The following is a 23,198-nucleotide window of genomic DNA, read 5'->3' as shown; positions in this document are numbered from 1 at the left end:
ATGTACCTCCAAAGCCCGACCTTTACGAGTTCTGCTTCCGAGCTGGGCCTGCAGGGGGACAGTGAAAGTTCGCTTCTGTCCATCCCAGGAACCACAGTCCTACTTGAATACAATTAAGCCTTAAAAGTCCTGATTTTCGTGTGTTGGTTTTTCCCTGTAATGCTTCCACATGGTCTACCCAGCGACTTCATACTCCAGGGAGGAGCCAGGAAGTGAAAAGTTGACAAACTCGCCGTGTCAAGTGCTGGCGACAGAACCCCCCGTTCCCCACTGTGGGCAGCTCTGCACACGTCTGCATCCCTTACTCCCACATGTGGTGGGTCACTTCTCCCTCTGCTAGTATTTCTGGTGGCCTCATCTTGTGCTTAGTGGCACTACAAGAGGGTCCCAGGGTCACCGAGGGAGCTGATGTCAAATGCCAGGCACAGTGTTAGACACTTTGCAGAGGAAAGTATTATCATCCCCATTTTACATGAGACTCAGGGGGATCGAGTCCTTTGCCCAAAGCCAGGTAGCCTTTCTGTGATACATCTGGGTAATCTTGACCAGGCTGTCAAAACTTAAACTCCTCTGGATTTTCCCAATACCCTCTAGCAAGTCCCAGGGTCCACGGACCCAATTACCTGAGTAGGTAGGGGATGGAGCACAAAGGGCAAGAGAGAAGAATTCATGAAGCGATTAACACAAGATGAATCATCCCCGAATGGAAGAAGATGAAAGTGAGGGATTCCTCTGACTGGGGACAACCAGCAAGAAAGAGGGAGACACGGGCTGGAACTGGCCGGTGGCTGGGCTCCGGCTAAGAGGGAATGTGGCCTGTCTCCCTGGGGGCTTCTGGGTCATGCTGTCCCTGTTCTCTCTGTGGTCCAGTCCCCGTCGGCTTTCTGAGGCTCCTCCAGTGAGCCACACTGTCTCTCCCCGGGGGTGGTTTAGACGTGCGATCCCTTTGGCCTTGAACATGCTCCCGCCCTGCCCTTCCTTCTCCTATTTTTCTCCTTCCCTTCCACCCATCCTCTCCCTTCAGAGGGAGCACACAGTGTCCTCAGAGTACACGCCCCCAGAGCGCCATGCAAAGATGAAGGCTGCTGGCTGAAGCCCAGGACCGAGGCCCGGAGCGGCTCCTTCCCTCAGAAGAAGAAAACCTGCCAACATTCTGGTTCAGACCCCTGGCCTCTGGGACTACGAGACAATGCGTTTCTGTTGTCGTGGCCACCCACCCTGTGAGACTTTGTATGGCAGCCCCAGGAAACTGACATGGGTCCAGAGCAAAAGAGCTGACCAGGGAACCCACACAGAGCAGCGAACTAAATAAGATGGCGGTTGTTTGAAGCTTCTGCGGTGTCAGAGGTGAAATGGCAAAATGGGTCAATTACTTGAATCTCTCTAGGCTTCAGTTTTCACAATTACAGAATAGGTTTAAACATATTCTCCTCACATGATGATCAGTAAGATCTAGCAGGGTATTGCCTCCAAATTTCTTGGCACCATACGTGGCACATAATTAATATTCAATGCATGTTTCACTGAAGTGTTGCCTTTGGGCTGTATGGTAAATTAATTAGAACTGGTTATTTACCCCAGAAAATATCTACTTATACCTTTGAGTTTATTTTAAATGATGTTGGGGTTTATTATGGAATTCAATAACATATAAAACTAGGGTGGCATGCGGCATAGATTACAGCACGCACTTGTAGGGACTTGCTGGCAGCCGATTGAACCAGGGTGAAGGCAGAGACAAATGAAAATATCCTGGGTGCCTAATACGTACCCCAGACCTCACTACATGTCTTTATTTATGTTATTTTATTCATTTCTTGGAATATCTCCAAAATACAGATAGTATAGCCCTCAATCGTAGACATCCAAACTAGCTGAGAAATAAATTGCAATTTGCTCAAGGCCACATAATTAATACAGCAAAAACAAGAGCCACGTATTTCTCCTCCCAGACCCTGTTCTCTCTGCCACACATGAGGGACCTGGTCCGTGTGTCTAGGGTGGTCTCAAGAAGCCACTGGCAACACCAAGTCACAAGATAATGAGTGTCTGATGTTCATGTTTAACAAGGCTAGCAGAACCCCCCTTTCATGCTGGCATGCTGCTCAGCATCCCGTTCCAGTGGGTTCTGGTCACTGCAAAGTGTGCATACAGGTGCCTTGTGTCGTTAAGGACTCCAGGGTGGGAGACCTCGGCCTCTGATGGCTTCATGTGTTACATTTCAACTCAAGAAGAGGAAGTCCTACCCATCCACAGGTCACACCACCCTAGGTCTGTGGCTGCACTGCACAGGAAACCAAACCTGAAGCAGACCTAGGAGGAGCTTTCTGATAAAGGACACTGCTTAGCGTTGAGAACAATTCAGCCCACTGCCCTGCGGACTACCGGCTCCTGGAGTTCTCCGCGATGCCTGCCCGGGGCTCCGTGCAGGAGATCGACACCTCAGCCCTGGGCCTGGTGTGCTGCCCACATTGTTCAGGTAAACTAAGTAGAAACGCTCCGTCTGAGCGGCCATCTCATGTCAAAACCATCATTAGGAAGGCGCTGACACCAAGCAAAAAAGGTTTTTCTAACATGGAATGCCGCGCCTACTACAAAGCTTTAAATGGCACAAGTAAAGCCAGCTCCCTTAACTCAGTGTTTAAAGATCCTTCATTCTGGTGGAAGAAAGACTCAAGATAACTATTCGTAGAAAATTAAGAGACTAAATGTTTCCAGTCTTTTCTTCCTGGAGCTGGTACTTCCTGACTGTTTGCCACTAAAATATAAAGGCCAGGTCGGTGGCAGGTTTTCCTGGCTGACCTTCACTAGGACAACCCCCTTTAAGGCAGCCTCAATTCAAAGTAGGTCATTGAAAGTAGATATTAACTCCTGGAGCCCGTGTGGATATATATTTTTTTTCTCTCGTTTTCTAAACTGAAATGGTTTTCTTTCTGCTTTGCTGTGACTTTGGGATCATGCAGGCCACCCTTCCCCCATAGGGGTGGGGAGCCCAGTAAACTGCTCACCTTCTGAGGGTGCCAGGGGCATCTCTGTCAGGTTTTTCTTTGAGAAAACAAACAAAAAATAACCTGGAGTGAGACAGAAGGGGAATAAATGGTACCAAAATATCTAGACTTTAAAAGGCACTGATGTGGCTGAGTTTGGCCAGTACCGATTTTATGCTTTTGGGCCAGTGTTCCTTATCTGATTACCGTCTCTGCGCTGTGGCATGGTCTCTCCATGATGTTGTTCCTTTGGATGCTCAGGGGCCCTCAAACCACAGGGAATAGTTGTTTCAAAAATCAGAAAGACCACGGTAGGTCCAGCTAACTGGCAGTTGACCAGGGAAATGACAAAGCTTCAGAAATCCTTTGAGAAACTTAAGGTAAAATATGTCCAGAGAAGCAGGAAGGGCACCTGGCATTAATTTAATTCTTGGTTTCATGCTGGTCAGTCGATACACATTAACTCACTCAATTCTTACACCCAACCTTGAGACTGAATCATTATTTTCCCTGATTTAGAGATGAAGGACTTGGGTGGTGCAAATAAATGTTCGAGGTTTTGTCCAGTCATGAATGTCATAACAGAATTCAAGCTGCACTGATGTATACCTGAGTTAAGGGACAGGAACCGTGGCCAGTGTCCCTTTGCCACTTCATAGAATTTATCCTCTAATCCATTCCTGGAGTGGCCTTTGATACCAGCCACCCTAATGGTGGTATTTCTCATCTTCTATTCAGTGAGCCCTCACAGATGACTCTGTGAACAAGATCATTCTAAAATCAAGGGTTACAGCTGTCTGTACCATCTGGCCCTAACTTCAGGGGACCCCATTGCTGGCTCACTTCACTATGAATTAGGTGCTGGCCTGCAAAGATTTAACTTCTGACCAAGCTGGTCAGGCTCCAAACCGCCACTTGGATTATACACACTACGTTATCCCCTCCAATTCTTCGTTCCTGCATCTTTATCATGGAGCGAGATCACATAATACTTGTACTGACAACCATTTAGCCTCAATAATATAATATTTATATTAAATGAAATGCAGCACATACTCCGTACTTGGTATGCAGTCAGTAAATGTTGGCTTGTTCTCTATGACTTTCCCTTCCTCTCCCTAAATCAGCTCTAGCCTTATTATTAAAACATGCCCATAATCACCATGGAATGTATCAATACCAATAAATGTATGAATACTTTATTTTCTCATTAGAGAACAGTAATACACCACAGCTGTGTAGCCTGGTACAGTCCACAGGGCCTTTGGACACATGTTCTTATTTAATGATTTAACTCACTGATGTAGGCAGGCAATGTTGGGTCATTCAAGAGATATTGAAACTGAGGTTCAGAGCTGATGAGGATGGGGAGCCTGATGAAAATGGAAAGACAGGGGCTCTCAAGTCAGTCAAAACTGCACATGAATTCAGTGTGACTTCATGATGTGTCTCTGGGTAAGAGGCTTACCTCCCTGAGCTCCAGTTAGCTGCTTTTGTGCTCTGTAATTTGAAACTGGGTAGAATAATGCCTTTTGTGAGTTGCTATGAGGATGAGAGTGAGGGGAAAACAGTGTCTGGCATAGAACTGATGCACAGGAAATGGACACACGGCAGCTGCACCGTTCTGCGGCCAAGGCCACACGGTGAGTAGCAGGGCTGACCCTGGAAGCGTCCTTGTATCAGTCCCCCTACAAGGGGCAGTTGTATCACAGGCATCCCCAAGGCCCACCAAGAACTGAGTTCTAGAGACATCCTCCAGGCTTTGCTGACTTGTCCTAGCATAAGAAAGACACAATGTTCAAAGGGTTTAAATTATCAAACAGAAACAAGTACTTGAATCAGATTATGTTTAAGATTTTTAACAGACTGAACCAAAATTTCTAGTGATTTTGCCAAGTGAATTGTCAATAAGATGAGAAACATCAGGTTAGATAGGTTAGATATTGGCAACAATATAGAAAAATTACCATGAAAAAACAGAATTGTGGGGAAAAATCTATCATGGGAATGTTTTTTGTGGCTTGGTCTCATATGTTATTTTGGGGAACAGAAAACAGTGAGAATCATCATCATGATTATTCAGCTTAATTTTAATCATGTCCTCTAAATAGTAATGACTTTTAAATGACATTTGAGTGCCTGCTATGTGCTGAACAACAAATGCTCATTGGCTCGTTCGTTTTTTTTTAGTAGATATTCTCACTCCATAGAAGAGGGTAATGAGGGTCAGAGAGACTCCCTACACTGTCCGCTTCACACAGTGAATAAGAAGGAAAGCCAGAAATGGGACCCACTCATGTCTGAATCCAAAGCTCTTGCTTTGAGCAGGGCACTTCATTAGTGCCCTGCTGGACGTGTTCAGGGTCGCGATCACAGCATCACACCCCTTTCAAAATCACCAGCAGCATTTCTGGACTCCCACATATACCACAAGCAAGAGAAAAAGATGTGTATCCGTTTAATTATTAATTTCATTGGTGATGCTAACTGAAACACTGTTTCCCAAGCATGAGCATGACAACTGGAACTCCACCCTGTTTAAATGGCACAGTGCATAGCTGTTTGCCCTGTGAGCTAAGAGACGGAAGCTCTGGACGCTATGTGGAAATCCAATATCCACGTGTTTGAGGACACAGCCTTTCATTGTGCTGAGTTCCCAGTTAAGTGTGGGGTAAAGATAAGGGGTGGCTAATAGTCCAGGCACCTCTGAGACGGCTGAACCTTTGTGGAACCCCTAAGGACCCACACTTAGTCATCAGCTTTGCAGATCCAGAAAGCTAATGTCATCCAAGGCATTCGGGGTTGCAGGGACTCAGGGGTGTGGTCTCCCTCTGGCCTTCTGGCCTATACATCCATCTTTATGACTTCATTCAAGCATGAAAAGTGCCCTCAGGTTGTAAGGTCCCTCCCGGTAGGCAAGTCTACACAAGAAACCAAATTACTATCACAAGGGTAGCTTTGTGAGCACAAAATCCAAGTTGTATCATTGCAGGAGCATGATTCGCCAAGCTATTGATGGTCTCGTATCTTGACAGGCACCTGGGAGGTGGTCAGCCCCCTGACTGCTTATGGATATTTGTAGTTCAGGTCACCCTTACCCCAGGCAAGTCTAGGGACCTGCTGACTAGCTCCATCTCTCTGGGCATTCCCCATCAGAACACCGCCACACCCTACCCCAAACTCCTCTGTTTCCAAGAGCTTTCTGCTACATCACTCCCACCACTCTTGGAGAAATAGCCTGGGTTTGAATTCAGACTGTTACTTCCTAGCAGAATTATTTTAGGCAATTTATTTAACCTTTCAGAGCCTTAGGCTCCATTTTATAAAATGGAATTTTAATACCTACCCTGCCTTCTGGATTTGTGGTGAGAAATAAAATGTGCTCTGTAAAAATTATGTATTATAGTGCCTACCAATTATTAAGTGCAAAGTAAACGACAATGGCTATATTATCATTTTTAGTGCAATTATGTTTTTAGTGCATTTTTAGTGCAAATAAATTTAGTGAATTTATTTTACATTAAGACACACCTTCCTTAAATTCTTTGGCCTTTTTTCCCTTTTTAAGAACTTTGACCTAAAGAAGTCCTTTTCTCATCATTTTCTTACTTATTTTAATTTTAATTTATTTTAATCATGCAAATCATTCAGATCATTATATCAAAGCCTTGGCAGTATCTTATAACTCCCCAAATGTACTGATCCTCTTGAAATAATAAGGCTTTAATGAAAAATAATATAAATTCCTTTAGAACACTTTTCTTGCCAATTTCAAATCCTCAGTGCCCTTCATGGAACTGAAATACAGAAATTGCTCCGTAATTACCTGCTGATCTATACTTGCATAACGGTTTAGAGTTCACAAAATGCTTTCACTTCCACGATCTCATTTGGTTTTCAAAGCCATCCTATGAGCCTAGGAGGTGAGTGCTTATATCCCCATTTTTCAGGCTACAGAAACTGAAAGTCAAGATGTACTATTCACTGCGCAGTTGAGCGTACCTGGGCTGAACATTTGCCTTGTGTCTGCTGGGTGACTGATCCTGAATAAAGAAGGCACAAGGAAAGAGTGAATTATATGGAGGGAGCTGAGTTCAGTTCGATTCTAAATGCACTTGAAGTTACAAATGAAGCGGTGATCTCATCTGAAGCCACGCTGTGCATTTGTTCACAAGACAGATTTGGCTCAAGAGGACGCGGACGGAACAAAATGATAGCATCGTCCAATATTGAAAAATCTGGGTCATTTGGATCGTTGCCATTCAACGGAAGCTAAATTAAACAGGATGTCCCACATAGGGTTCTGGCATTCCATAAATAGTGCTATTGTTCTTGTTATTATTATTATTATAAATTACATTACTCTTAGTTCAGTCTTGAGTACATTACCTGGCTTTTCATGGCCCTTCCTTAGATTTTAAGCTTTTCTCAAACTTCTTGCAGGCCCATCTTATTGGGAAATAGCTACTCAGAAAATGATCAGCATACAGCATAGTTATATGAATAAATAACTCTCTGAGGAATGACAGTGCCTTCACTGGCCTTTGGATGTTCACGGGGGAGGTGGGGCTGCCCAAACTTATCTTCACCCCAGAGCTAGCCTGGAAACTGTGGCAGAAAGAGAGATGACAGATAGATAGACACAGTAGACAGCTATAGGAGAGAGACACAGGTGCATGTGTATATAGAGAGACATAATAGCAGTCCCTGCTTCTCAGTTTATTTCTTATGCCTTTCTTTTTCTCTTCAGTGTGCCTACAGGGCCACCTCAGTGAATTACACAGGAGAGCCCACCACCGTAGGGGGAGTTCTGATCAGTCCAGGCGGGCAGTACCTCCCCCGACCAGTGCGATTCTCCATCACTTATGAGAGGCAGATGAGGGGAGAGGCAAACACGGAAACCTTCAAAAAAAAAAAAGAAACTTTTAATGAAGCTCTTGAGAATCCACATTGTATTATTGATACAATCTAATTTGGTCTGAACAGTAAATGAAATAACTTTAATGACATGAGATCAAAAAGAGGGGGATGGACTTGGGGAAAGAGAAGGAGGAGTGAGAAGAGGGATAGAGGACGGGGAAAGGTAAGGAGGGAAGAAGGGCGGGCGGAGGAAGGAACTGGTATCAGAGGCCAGACTGAGTGACTGAGGAGAAGAGCACGTAGAGAAAGGGGCTATTTACCACAAAAGAGAAAAAAAGGGGAAAGAAAAAAATGTATCCACACAGAAGGAAGGGAACCCTTTCTGCAGAAGAGACAAGAAGATGGCTTTTGAAAACAAAAAGCACCAGGAGTAATAAATCCTCAAACTATAGATTGCATCAGTTCATTAAGGCTGTTTTCAAAATCATTTAAGATGAAAAATGGATGCACTTGCACATTGCCTTGAGATACTTAAGGGAAGTTACTTGTTATCCAGACAGTTGCAAAATCTTTGTAAAAAATATGCCCATACTTAATAGCAGAAAAACTACGAGAGCAGTTGCCCATATTCCTCAAAAAAAAATCTATAATGACAATCCATCTGACTTCAAATGCCTCCATTCATTGGAAATCCAATAAAATTAAATGTTATATTTAATTAAGTTTAGCTGATTGTCCTGACCAGGGTATAGAAATAGAAATCCAAGTAGCATATATCTTTCTCTAAGTATGAGCATCTCTGAAATGTAAATTTCTCATTTTTTGATAGATTACATACAGTTGTGACCAAATTAATATATATCTGCATCTAAGAAATTTTGGTTTCAATGTGTTTACTCAGAGTCTGTGTATGTGTACACACACACACACACACACACACACACTCCCAGGCCCTCTTTGCCAAATGTGCACATATTATCCCCTCCCTCCCTCAACTCCCAATAACACCTATCATTTGGGAGCTGTTGGATATGACTGTGTAGTGAATCAGATGTATGTTGTATGCACTTTGTGTTCAATGCTTTCTGTTTTCCCATCTTAGTGAGAAAAAGCACGAAGCCTTAATTTAGACCTCTCCTCCATCCTTGACCCAGTTTTTTGCCCCACAGCCACATCTTACCTTCCTGACAGATTCTAACATTCTCTTCAGCAACTCTTACTTTGCTTTGGGTCATTTCCTTTATATATTTAGGTACCTGGTCATGATTAAAATGACATTTCTTAAACTTTGAGATAAACAGAGGCTAGTGTTTTTATAAGCCTTATCTTTGAGGAGTAAGTAAGAAATATTTGAGAGCAAAAAAATGTCTTCACTGTGAAAGCATTATTTTTCTTTCATGAAATATTAAATTCAGATCAGGTGAAAAGCAGCAGAAATATTTATGATAACATGTCTCTTTGCAAGCTCAGTTTGGTAGCACTGGTGAATTCCCACTGGAGTACAGAGTTCTACAGGAGAACAAGGAAATGTGATTTGTTGCTTTACATATTTCCAATTTGTTGCTTTACATATTTCCAGTAGCTTAAACTGCTTATGATACCATAAGGGTGCTAATTATTTTCGGATTAAGATCAACACTAAAATCCAATCTATTTATAAAATAAGTCTTTCCTTCCCAAGAAGATGTCACTGAGACCCCAGATGGGTTACATGCTCAGAAGCAGTCACCCTGATTTTAATGCCCAAATGTAATGTATGTTCTTTGGAAATAAGCACACTCCTGTCTATAGGAACTTGTTTCCTTTACTTGACTTTTCCAAAATATTTCTCTGCTTTAACTATCCATTACACACAAATCCATCACAAAATGTTTTTCAACCCGCAAAATACTTGGTGAGCTAATCAAATATAATCATTGGGACCATCATTCCCAAACCGTAAGATTATTGGCCCAAAGGAATGGTTAGAGCAGGGATGCCTTTAGTCCCAGGACCCCAGCCCAGCTGTGCACCTTTGAGGCGGCCCTCTTTATAACTCAAGGGCAGTGGCATGAGCCTTACTGGGAGACAGGACAGAGCAGGGGTCCTCAGAGATTCATTCTGGATCCCCCGAGAAGCTCCAGATCCTTAGGGGTCTGTTAATCCCATGAGGGCTCTATTATTGAAATGAAAGCATAGATTTCTAAGCCAAAATAAATAAATTTAGGGAACATATCTGGCTCTGCTGCATAGACTTGGAGCCTGGTATACATGTAAGGCAATTCTAGTGCCCAGATTGGCATTTATTATTAGATTTGCATTGGCATCTAACGTCTAACGCACTTGCTACTTCTCTTGTGGGAGAGAGAAACAGGCAGTGTGCAAAGAGCTGGCCTCTCCCTGTGGACTCTCTGAAGACCCAGGAGCTGGTCCTGCCTGGCCCCCCTCCCCTGGCCTTGGGCAGGGCGTGCTCTCCTCCTGAGATTCCGGGTGCTTCTGCCAGCATCTCTCTGGGCATCTTTGTACCATTTACACCAAGTGCCCTGCTGTGACTGACAGGTGGCACCTGAGAGTCCCTTCCCTTTAGCAGTAAAAGCCATGCTTGGGCTTTACTTCTGTGGCTAACTAGGAAGAGAAACTGAAATAAATGCCCTGCTTCCTCTGGAAAGTGAATGTACAAAACACAATGAGATTTTTTCCCTCATGGCTGGTGCTCAGCAGCCTCTCGGGGGCCCTGAGTAGAGCTAGGAAGAGCAAGCTTCTCTCCAGGCTCTCTAATCTTGGACAGTCTCTAGATTCAGAAGCCCCGTGGAGAAAACACTGCCAGCCTCGGGCTTCCTCAGATTGGCAGTCGGCCCCCTTCCATTATCATGCCCCAAGTTAGGGTCAAGGTCACTTCTAAGGAGAGTTGGAGAGTTGCTGGCGGGGAAGTCTTCTGCAGACCCCATAGGGGGTGGTGTGGATCCCTTCCCAGCACACCTTCCTCTGCATTCCCAAAGTACCTTGTGTTCCTCTATTATTTATAGACACATATTTAATCTTAGTCTGTTATAATCATTTACAGCACCATGGAGAAAACAAAACAAACAGGTCCTATGAGGATGGGGCCTAGCTCTGGGGTCTCTAATTGCTAATATCTGGATGGTGCCCAGCGCATGGTAGACCCTGAACAGACATTTGCAGAATACGTGAACAGATTCTACCTTGCACAACAGTTGTGTAAGCCTGGACGTTCCTCCCTCATTGCCTTAGACAAGATCTACCGGAGAAACCACTGGTTGGTGAGATTAGATGAGATTACTCTCAGCTATATCATAAACACTTGAATGTGCAGATTTTCTTGAAAGAGTCATTGAAAATGAACTCAGAAATAACTCTAAACACATGGGGGATGCTTTATGAGTGGTGGCACTTCCTGAACTTCTGTGTAAGAATGAACTGGGGACAGCATGGCAAATGAAAATGTGATGGCTTGGTGCTTGACCCAGGCATGGGAAAATGTCAGGTCATGGCGCTGAGCTGAGGGCATGAGAAACAGCAGTTGTCCTCCGTCCACTGCCTTCTGCTTCACTGCCCAGTAAAACACTGGGGCATTTAAATAATAACACCCACACTGCCCTTTGTCCCCCCAGAACAATGGAATCAAACTCTGGACGATCAGCCTCCTTTAAAGCCCCCAGGCGATTCTGAAGGGCAGACGGTATGAGAGTCGACTCTTGGCGACCCCAGTGGTCATGAACAACAGGAAATTGTTCTCATTTCTGGAAACTAACCTCAAAGTGATAAAGGGCATTTAGTCAATCTTCAGGTTCAAGTTGATACAGGTGCCTATTCCTCCATGTCTTGGATATCTTGTGGGTTCATGCAATCCTCACGAGAGCCCTTCGGAGAGCTGTCCTGTCACTCCATTTTACAGATGAGCACCCTGAGGCTCAGAACAGGTAGACAGACAACTGTCACGACACAGCTAAGAAGGGTCAAGGCCAACAGTTTGCAGTACCAGCTTATTCTACAAGCAATATGGAGCCCATTACTTAATGTCTGTGCATATCAGTCTGGTTTTGTACATAAAATAAGCATGTGACTATGGATCACATCGTGGTGGGGGCAGGGGACACATAACGGGTGTTCAGTGTTCATTCCATTCTTCTCGAAAATGCACACATCTGGAGGGTAAGGGCTTGCTTTTTTCTGTAATATATTAACTTCATAAAACCTGTGGACCTGACATTCTTTCTGTCTGACTCACCACCTCTCACTCTCGCCACATCCTTTACAAGATAACTAAGATCAGATAACACTGCGGACGGACGGAAGGGGCCGAGGCATTCTGAACAGAGCAAACCGCTCCTTGCCTTGCCAAGTGCCATACGTTCCACCGTGCCGATGACGCCACTTGGCCGACTCGTACTCTGATCTGGGTCATGGAGACCCCAAAATTTTGCTTTTTAAATGCCAGACAAGTTTGGGCTCCTCGTGACACTTTAAAATTCTTTTTATGAAACAGACAGCTCGTATCTCCCAAAACCTGTCAGTAAACTACCTTTTCTGAATTTTGATTAATATTTTAAAATACAAGCCTAATAAGCACTGATGTTAGAGATCAAATAATTGGCAAAGGCTTCAGTATAAGGCAAACGTGAAGGATTCACTCCCCAGGTCCTTCCCTGTCCCTTCCTGGTGTCCTATGCGGCAGCACCCAGGCGGGGCCTTCTGCAACTTTGCTCTGTGAGGAGCTCTATCAGAGAAGATAATAAGTGGGAGAAATGTGGTGACTTATTTCCAACTTTCTTAAAATCATTTTTTTGCCATCAAATATGGATGGACTGTCATTTTTTAAATGGAACTACCTTAAGGCATGTATGAGCTGGAAGACACCTTTTCAGCCCAACATGCTTATTTTCCGGGTGAAAAAATTGGAGCCCAGAGCGCTCCAATGCCTTGTTCGAGGCTGCACAGCAGCTGGCGGGGGCTGGATGGGACAGCAGCTTTCCTGGCCACCCAGGCCCCTGTTCCAAGGCCGTAAGCCATGCAGGCGATTGCCTGCAGCTTGAAATTCCTTCACTCTGTACATAAAAGCTGCCAAGACCCAGGCGTATAGGGAGCCCTCCCTAAAAATGGGATCATCCAATTTCCATACCTCCACACAGCTCGTTAATGCACTCAAAGGAACAACATGACTATACAAACAAGACATTTAAACGGTAGATGCCCCTAAATTGAGGAAGGGGGTGCACGTTGTCCCATATGATTGTAATAAAGTAATTGAATCCCTCTATTAATACCCAAAAATCCATGTCAATAAACCTAGATGCCCAAATATAGCATGACTGATGTTAAAGCAACTTGCAAACGTTACTTTGTTATACAAGTGATTGTATATCTATTTGTATAATTTCCATAGTTTGTAAAACATTTTCAGGTGCATCAGTTGAGTTCACACTTAGAGCAATACTGTAAAAGAAAGACATGGTCATTGCCATTTATAAATGAGGGAAGACCAAGGGGTCCTACAAGGTCATACAGCCAGTTAACAACAGCACTGGGCCTGAACAGAGTCTCTCAACTTCCAGTCCAGGACGCCCAGGATCTGCTGTGCATCATCTGTAGTATACTGACAAAGGTTCAGGTCCTCTCCCCCAGGACCATGGAGGAGACAGTGCCCAAAGAGGAAGTACTAGGTACCCCAATCGCTTCAGAGAGGACTGGCGGTGAGGCAGAGCTAGCAGCTGCCTCTCCTTTCCCTGCTGTCATTCACTGGCCCAGAAATATTAGATAGGAGGATGTGGCTGTGAAACAATATCCACAGTGTCCGAGAACCTGGAGCTGAGCCCTAGTTCTTTAGTAACTTTCCTACAATTACTGCTCTAAGAGCACACAGCTCAAATCCACATCTCATCCTTTGTCACGCATGCTCCTCAACCATCAAAACCCAGTGGATCTTCCCAAGTCCTTTTCCATCCTACCAACATCCAAGCTGCTGACTGACATCTGTGGCCTCACCACACTGTGCAAAGCCTCTCTGGCATGCGATGCATCCTAACATCTTCACGCCTTTGTACATGGCTCTCCATTTACCCAGATCAGCCCCCCTAATTCTGAGTCTAAGGAATGCAGATTGATTCCACAAGACTCGACTTAAGTATCATCTCCTTTATGAAGGTTTCCCTGGCTCTCTAAGGCGGAGTGAGGATTTTTTTTACATGAGGTTTGTTTTACATGTATCTGTTTTTGCAAAGCACCTTGATAATAGCCGTCATAGAGGGATGCAGAATCTACATTATACTGAATTTTAGGGGTTCTCTGAGGGCAGGGGCTGCTTCTTCTTAGGCACTATATTTGCACAAAGTAAGTTTTCAGTCAATGGTAGTTGGATAGATGGATGGACAGATGGATGGCAAAATGATCCCGAAGGGCCTAAAACTCAGTGGAGTGTAACATGGTGACTGGCTAGAAAATGGAATTTTGAGTCCTGTGGATCTGGGCTCTTATTACAGATGGGTGATCTTGGGCACATCATTTAACATTCCTGAGCCTCATTCTCTTTAACAGTGAAATCCACTCCCAACCCTGCTGCCCTCAGCTGGGGGCCCAGGTGGCTGATGGATAGAAACCATGTCAGGGGCCTCTCCCCCATGGCTTCCTGTTGAGTTTGGCCAATGGGAGGCAGGAGCAGGAGATTCAAGAGAGAAGGAGCCTGAGAGTTTTATTTTTATTTCACCCACCACAGTGCCCTCCCTGTAGCTCCCTCAACTGGAAGTCAGTTCTCCTTCCACCAGCCCTGTCTCCGGGTCCCAGGGACCACTGGCTCCCCTGACCCATCCAGGCCCAGGCATGCTTACAGCACCCCCAAGTCCTTTGCTGTTCTTTGTGGATTCCATACAATCTGCCCACACCTTTTAAACTGTCTCTTTATCAAACTGTTCTCAAATTACCCAATCTGAGGGTGCCATCTGTTTCTTGCTGGAACCTCAACTGACAGTATGGTCAATACCCTTTACATGTCCCAGGGCCTTTCTGTAGATTGAATGCAGCATTGATGTAAAGCTCTTGTTGAATACTCCCAGGGTCTCTGCTGCTAATTTATATGGTAAGTGGGGTAATGATCCCTCCTATGCGGGTGAGTACAAGCCACAGATAAAACGCTGCATCCTGTGTGAAGCAGTACAGAAATGTCCCTTCCTACTCACGGCAGGGTCACGCTTTGAAAGAAGAGGCGTCCCTTCTCCCACACATGCCTGGACTCCACCCAGCAGAGCCAGCGCAGCCCGGGCCAACGTGCCTGGGTGCCCAGGGGGAGAACACAATTGCACACCAGGGAAAACCAAGCTCAGGAAGTTAGCTCAGCTCCCGGGGGCAGATGGGGTGACACTGACAGAAAGAGGACAGCATGTCAGGGAAAAATCCCCTCCTCCTCCCCGTTCCAGAAATAAACCAATTATCATCCTGGATGGATTCTCTTTCTGCCTTTTCCTCTAGGCTGGCACCTGTATCCCACTTTAACAAGGAGCGACAGGAGCATGTTCACCAGCATTAAATTGTGATGTGTAAGGCCCAGTAATGAGTTTGCTTTTGTTTCCACAGGCTGAGCTGAAGATCCCTCTTATTTGCCGGGTGCCAAGAGCTATGAACAAACAGTAAGTACCACCGTGTCACTGTGAGTCCCCATCCCCTGCCTCCTAGTGGGAACAGGAGTCAGATCCTAGAATAGGAACAAAGGAATGACACCAGTGTGCCCGCCTGGGAAGGGGATTTCCAGGGTCAAGGCCGAGCCTGAGAGGCCGGGGTTGACAATGTGCATTGGGTGCTGTTGTGTGGACCCCTTGCCCATAGTATTATTTTGCAGGCAGGCCACTTGTTCTGCCCAGCACAGGTGTGTGCCTGGGACAGGGACAGATCCCCCAGCAGCAGAGTGCTGGAAGGGCCCCCCGAGTTGCCGCCCCTCACTTCCCATCCCGGTGAGTGGAGGTAGAGCTAGAAGAACAGCAGAGTCAGAGTCCAGCCCCTCTCTGCAGAAGCCCCGGCGCGGGCGGTGGGGTCCATTTAGGATACCCACAGGTGTATCTGACTCAGCAAAAGAGCCATCCTGCCCCCGATGTACATGAATACAGTGAAACGATAGCAGGCTTCTAAGATGTAAGAAATATTTACAGTGAAAAAAAGACCTTCAAATGGAGAAAATTTGTTGTGCTTATTTTTAAATGGATCTACTCATCCACTTATTTGCTTTGTGTTGCCAAGGGGAGGCGGAGCACTGCTGTTCACGGTGACCGCCCTGCCACTGTGTCGGGGGAGCCTGGTCTCAGAGTCAGGCAGACCTAGCTTGCCCTGCCCTGCCGTTTTCTAGCTGCGTGATATTCGGGTAGTTGCCCACCCTTCCTCCAGAAAGCAGGATGCAGCCTCAGGGAAGAGGACTGCCTGGCTGGGTGGGTCTCTAGTCCTAGAAGGAGCCTGGGGGATGGCCCAGGGTAACCCCTGGGTCACACAGGTGGGCACAAGGCACAGGGTTGGTGCCCAGAGAGACATGAGAGCAGCAGCCCCAGCATCGGAACTGCCCGGATGCCCACGGGGGGCCAGGTGGGGTGACCTGACCCGCCGTCATGAGTGCGGAAGCTGAGCCCAGCTGCCGCTTCTCCTCTTGCCACGGGAGCAGAGCAGGAGTTCCGTGGCACACAGTCCACTGAAGGGCTCCTCATCTGGCCCAGAATATGACTCATGGAGTATCTCCCCAGTGCAAAGCGCAGGGACCCCCTCCTCCTCTCTGATCCTCCAGAGGGCTAACGGCAGCACATCTCCGAGCATCAGCTCCCCTGTCTCAGTGACTTGTCTGCGATGGCCCAGAAAGGGGTGACAGACCTGGGGCTGGCATCCTCATCTGACTCCAAATCCAGCGCCCCTCTTTGTTATCCCACCTTTGCCGAAACCTGAGAAAGGGCGGGAACTGGGGAGGCGAGGCCTATGTCGGCCAGAGAGCTGGCTGAGCTGGGCTGCACCCTGCAGACAGTGAGTTCTCAGACCCACGGTCAGAGTGGGTGGTGAGCGTGGCGGACAGCAGCCTCCTTGTAAGGTCAAACAAATACGTGGTTGACAGTGGGGTCACCGTCATACGGGACAAGCAGGAAGGCAGCTGCATTTGTTTCCCAGGGCTGCCGTAGCAAATCCCCACAGACTGGTGGCTTACCACAATCACAGATGCATTCTCTTATGGTCTGGGACTCGTAGCCCGAATTCCCGAATTCACGGAGTGGGCAGGCCCCTGCTCAGTTCAAAGCCTCGAAGGGGGAATGCTTCCTCACCTCGTCCGGCCTCCAGGGGCTCCAGGCAGTCCTTGGCTTGTGCACGCACCACTCCCATCCCTGCCTCCGGCCTCTGTGGACTTCTCCTCCGTGTCTGTGCCTTCTCCTCTCCTGCCCGTCTCCAGTTTCCCCATCCTCTCTCGTGTAAGGACATTTGTCTTTGGAAGGCCCACCTGGATGACCCAGGGTGGTTTCATCTCAAGATCCTTAACTTAATTACATCTGCAAAGACCCTTTTTTCCAAAGGCCACATGCACAAGTACCAGGGATTTGGACATGGATGTGTTTTAGGGCCACCCCTCAACCCACTACAGCCAGCTTGGTTTTCAGACCCAACGTGGGGGCCACATAAGGGTCACTTTGACAATCTCAGCAATATCCGCTAGGTGTTTCCATTCGGCTTGTGGTCAAGAGTCCCTGTTGTTTAGCGCCTGCTCCTTTTTCTCTCTGCAGTTCCACCCTGTGCAAACAGTCTCCTCCATAAAGAGGCCTTTAGGGAGCTTGGGTTTTTAACCAGTTAGCCTCTTGGCAATTGCTTCTCATCAACCTTTCCAAAAGGGTAGCTTTATGAGTTCAGCTTTAGGGTCACATCAGATAGGAAGCTGCCACTACAAAGCCCAGAGGACAGACCAAATCAAACTTCATAAACACCCATTTCTACTCTAAGGATGCTGAATCAGAATCTGTGCTTTCACTACCACAGTTGATTTCTAGCCACATTAAAGTTCGAAAAGCACCTCTCGAGATCAGTGGTTCCCAGAGCTGTCCCCTTCCGGGCTCACTCAAGAAGCACCTCCAATATCTGCCAAGATACGACTTGGAAAAGGCAGTCACGTATCAGAGTGCAGTTTGGAAGCTGACCCTCCCCCTACACACACACACTCGCGCACACACACACGCGCACACAGGTCTTCATTCAGCTGTGCCTTGAAGGAGAGCACTCCTTCCTCTATGAAAATCATTATCCCAGTTAATTCAAGACAGTAATTTTAAACCTGACCAAACATCAGAATCATCAAGGAAGCTCTAAACAAAAAGCAATTTCGGTGTCCTTTCCTAGACCAAGGGAATCAGAATACCTGGGTGGTGGTCTTTTCTTTTAATACTCCACCCAGTCTAATCTGCAGCTAGGGTTGCAAAATGCTGGTCTAAGAGGTCTTTCAATTCTATAACCTGGAATTCCTTACAATTTTATATCCTGGAACTCTAAATGGCCTTCGTAACTACAGCTGCCTCCTAACTGTCTCCACTGGGCACTTTTACAATGAATAAATGTATACACACAAATGAAAGGATGACACAGAGATAGATTATATGCAGACACACACACGTCTCACATGTATACATACACATCTGCATGTGTATGCGTATTTACACTGTACACACAGGACAAGTATAGGCACACCTATTTCCCTATAAATGTATCAGTTCAGCCAAAAGCATTTACCAAATATACATTACACTGGGTACTGAGCTAGGTGTCTCCATTATAAAGATGAATAAGGTCTAGCTCCCATCCGCAAAGAGCATTAGCCACATGTTAAACAGATCATTTTAGTATCACGTAGAAAGTGACGGGAAAGTGGTATGAATGTTAAGGAGTCCTGATATCACGTTCTAAATTGCTTCTGAAATTAGCAGGCTATTTCACAATAGCTCTCCCTGGAACAAAACTTTCAGCATCCCTAACAATCATTAAACTATATAAAGCCCCAGTCCTCAGAGCACAAGGGTGCCCTTAGACCAGAGGAGGCAGCCCTGCCTGCTGCCCTGTTACACTCACAGGGCTGCAGAAAGGACTCTCAGGCTTTGGTTTCCAGTATCTCTTCATCATTCTGGACAGAACCGATAAGAACCTTGGTGCTGTGGCTCTGAGTGTTTTGAAAAAGACAGAGGTCACTAGACTGATTGCTTCTAGGCCTTTCCAGTAAGCAGACACCCTCAACTGGCCACACTGCTTTAGGAATTCAAGGGAAGATGCTTTTGTAAATCACAGATCAAGGACTGATGGGAGAGTAAGTGCCCCCAAAGTGTCCACTTTGAAATGTGCAGGAAAGGTATGACAGCAAACCAGTTTTGTTTACTATTAAAATTATTCCTAGTCCTCATGGAAATTTTAGAAAATATATGCAGGTACAAAGAAAACAAAAATCACCTATTATCCTAACACCCAGAAATGACCATTATTTTGCTGCAGGCATTTTAAGTCATTTTTCTATCTTTGTGTAGCATTTTAAAATTTCAGGACACCTACTTTTAAAACCCATATTGTTTGTAGTCATTCATTCAATAATACTGTTTTACATTATGAGCATTGTCCCACATCATTGTCTTCTTGAAAAATCACAGTGTTTTAAGACTAGTATTTCAGTAAGTTTCACAAGTCCTTATAAATAATTCCAAAATCAAAAGGCTTCAAAAATACAGAAAATTTTACTGGAGATATTACATAATATTAGTACATGCACAATGTTACTTTTCTAAAATTGGAAATATTCTGAATCCCTATCCCTAAGGAATTTGGATAAAGAATGGTGGACGTGTACTTTATTCAGCAGTTTATTTTATCTTGACCTTGGTAATGGACATTTCAGTTGTTACCTGTAAAGTTTTATGAGGCAGTTTTATTGCCAAGATTAAATCTAATACTTTTTTACTCTAGGAGTATTGGAATAGGCTGTGTAACTATGGTCTCTCACATGCAATGCTGTGTGTCCTGTGACACGTAACACAATTATACTGTGATAGTCTGTTACTATATAGGGACACAGGTTCAGTCAAACTATCTGACAGAAACCTGGCATTTTTCTTGCTTCAGGAAACTCATCTTTCATAGTCATTTCCTTTAGAAAGAGTTCTGTTAGTAACCAAACAAAAAACAATAAAATAGAGTTTGAGAGGCAGAGTCTGAGAGGTATGGGATTCAATTATCCACACACATTTCTAACATCATTAGCAATAGCTCCGAGAGATAGAATTGAGACTCTTCTTGAATATCCTTAGGATAAAGGGTTCATTACCTTCTGAGACAGTGGGTTAAAAAGTGTAAGAAAATTTTTTGCATTGATATGAACTAAACCAGCATCCAAGTCAATGTTACTCATTGACCCCATACATTTTCCAAAGCAAAATAACAGTACTTTCCAGCAATACTTTTCTCACTTGAATTCAGCATCTAATTATGACAATGATAAAGAGAATAAAAAATTCTTCAGGCCAGAAATGCCGACAGGCCAGGCACCCTGCTAGTCATTCTGTGTAAGGGTCTCTGTCATGTTGTCTGGCTACTCAGCACTAACATGTCCTTCCCATGTCACCACATAAGACCCCTTCCCCAAACCTTGGGATAATAGCTTTCCCATCCACAGCCAGTTAAAGCCACATCTCTTTGACTCCAAAATCCACGATCCTTGTGCCATATCGAACTGCTTCACAATGATCATCTTATGTATTTCTCACCAGAGACACATCCCCAAACTGAATGACTGTTTTGCTTATGAGAGGCATATTTTCTCTTTGAAACTGTGCATGATAAAATTCACTCAATTACCGGGTGGGGATGGATATCATCTCCTCTCAAAAGGACCCAGCTGAATGTCTGGTGCACAGGAGATGCCCCATAAATGGTATTTCCCTCTATATGTATGCATGATAAAACTCGTAAACCCCAGGTCATTGTTTTCTTCATGATACATGTGGACGATGCCTGGCTTCAACCTCAGGGAGCAACTTCAGTTTGATTTGCAGGAATTAATAAGCGAAAATCCCACTGAATCTTGGGGAAATGAGAAGCAGCTGATTTTGACATCCTGCAATAAGAGTCCTGCACCCAGCTGAGTAGTCAGTGTGGCCACCTTCCTAGTTACCCAGAAGTAATTACAAACCAACTCTCGGGCCTGCCAGGCCCCTCCGCTGGTGCTCTCAGAGTCCTAGAGCTAGGATTCAGCTTCGCGGGTTGGCTGGTAATTAAAATGCTCCAAGCTGTGAGGGCATAGCTGAGACAGAGGGTGAGCCCTCGTCAGAGGCTGCAGACGCGGCCAGCGATGCCCGTGGAGGAGCACAGGTATGGTCAGCCTTGAGACTCATGAGGATGGGTGGTGAGGTGGGCATGGAGGCTTTTAAGATAGCCTCCCTTTTCTCTTAATGGCGAAAATGCCAGCTGGTGACGGAGCTAGCTGACTTAACTCCCCTACTACCATTGGTGGACTTCCTGCTGAACAAGCTTACCCCCGAGATGGGACTTTTCACCGTTATGGCTCTTAAAGACATTGCAGGGAATCAAGAAAGCTGTGACTTATTTTAATATATGAGTTTATTGTTGTCAAACAGGTAATGAATACTCAAGTAATGTATATTCATTGTAGAAAATATAAAAATACGAACACATGTGTATAAAGAAAAAATACTAGTAATGGAACCACTGAAAAATGGCCAGCATTATTGGGTATTTCCTTTTCGGTTTTCATATAAACCTCTGCATCCTGTTGTGATTTTCCACTTTGATATATCATCAGTATTTTCCAATGTTATTAAAGTCATTTTTATAGCTATGCAATCTTGCATCACTTAGGCATCTCATATTTTATATTCTTCCACTGCTGGAAAACAATACAACTCATGAACTAATTTGACAAACTATTAATATAACCATGTCTAAATGTTAAGATGCTACATTTTATTACCTAGTGATAAGCAAAACCAACCACCCCTGGGAATCTCCTGAGCCAGGCCAGTGTTGGAGAACCTGACCCACCATGACAGTTTACAATGATCATATAGTATTTGATTATGTAAATGTGCAGAGAAATGTGTCTGCTTTTGTCAAGTGCTTGAAGGAACTACAAAAATAAGACTTCTTTACTCCAGTTCTCAGGATGAAAGTTTTAGAAGATCTAAGCTAAAAAATCTATGTTTGCATAATTTCTCAGGTAAAAAAAAACTGTTCCCTTGACTCTACACCAATGTTTGAGAGGGGAAAGTAGGTTTATACCTAGTTCACTCATATACTGAGACTATAGCCCTTGGGAATCCAGTTGTATAAGGGGGCAGAGTCACCTACTAGTCCTCCAAAGCACAGAATATCTGAGCTCTACTTCAAGTCCACTGTGTTCTGTGAGACCATGAAAATCAAAGACCATTTCCCCTGTGTTAGCAAGGCCACCAAGGAAAGAGCTGGCTTCAGGGCTCTGCTCCTGTCTTTTGTGTTCTCACCTTCAATTAAACTGTGGGCTCTTTCCAACCACCCCTTACTTTGGCCAGGAGTTGATTGCAAAATGAGTTGCATTTTTTCAACTATTTTCTACAAAAGATTCAGTCAGAGTATCTAGTTCATTATACTACCAGAAATAAAAGAATGCTCCCTATGGAATTCAGTTTTTTTAAATCATACTTTAATAAAATTTTAATTAAAAATAGAATAAAAAAGAATTTTCATATTTTCAGTTTCATCAATGATGTTCTTATTTTTATAAGAAAAAGTAGCACATGCCTGGGATCAGTGTGTTCTTTGCTTAATGTGATTCATCAAAGTTTTGCTAATGCTCATTCAGGGACATGAACTAAGCTCTTACTTCTTGCCAAAGTTGTGCTATCTATATTTGTATACATTATCTCTTTAGATTTAATCTTCAGATATAAAGGAGTCAAGGGATACTTTGTACATTAAAATGGGAAAGCAGTATCAGACAGCAGTGTGTGCAAAGCTATTTTGCTTGCCATATGCCTCACAGTATTAATAGGTCCATCTATGTACTACCAATTAATATTTATAGGCATGAATGAGCAAATAAACACATTAACAAATAGATCTAAAATACAGGAACAGCCTTACATGCTGTCATGGGATGATCACAGAGTTCGGGCTCTAAAATGGGCCATGCCAGTTATGGAGGCTAGAAATCTGAATTACTAATTTCATCTCTCTGTGCTACAATTTCCTGGATTACTAGAAGATAACAATACTCTGCCTCATGTAATAAAAAGAGGGATTAAATGAGATAACATATGTAAGAAGAAGTCAAAGTGAGAAATCAATTCATCTCTCCCCACTCTCAATCAGTCAAGTTTTATGTGACCT

General features: G+C 44.6%; 1 protein-coding gene across 1 annotated transcript in view; it reads left to right on the top strand.

Moving 5' to 3' along the window:
- Positions 1-23,198, top strand: part of CLNK (cytokine dependent hematopoietic cell linker) — a 178,527-nt gene that overhangs the window by 37,192 nt on the left and 118,137 nt on the right. Inside the window, exon 2 of the mRNA XM_036921105.2 lies at positions 15,411-15,463. Coding sequence (XP_036777000.2) covers positions 15,411-15,463 — 53 coding nt within the window. The remainder of the gene's footprint in view (positions 1-15,410; positions 15,464-23,198) is intronic.

Source organism: Manis pentadactyla, chromosome 5, assembly GCF_030020395.1.
Source record: "Manis pentadactyla isolate mManPen7 chromosome 5, mManPen7.hap1, whole genome shotgun sequence".
Taxonomy (NCBI): domain Eukaryota; kingdom Metazoa; phylum Chordata; class Mammalia; order Pholidota; family Manidae; genus Manis; species Manis pentadactyla.
This window is presented reverse-complemented; position numbering and strand designations above follow the sequence as displayed.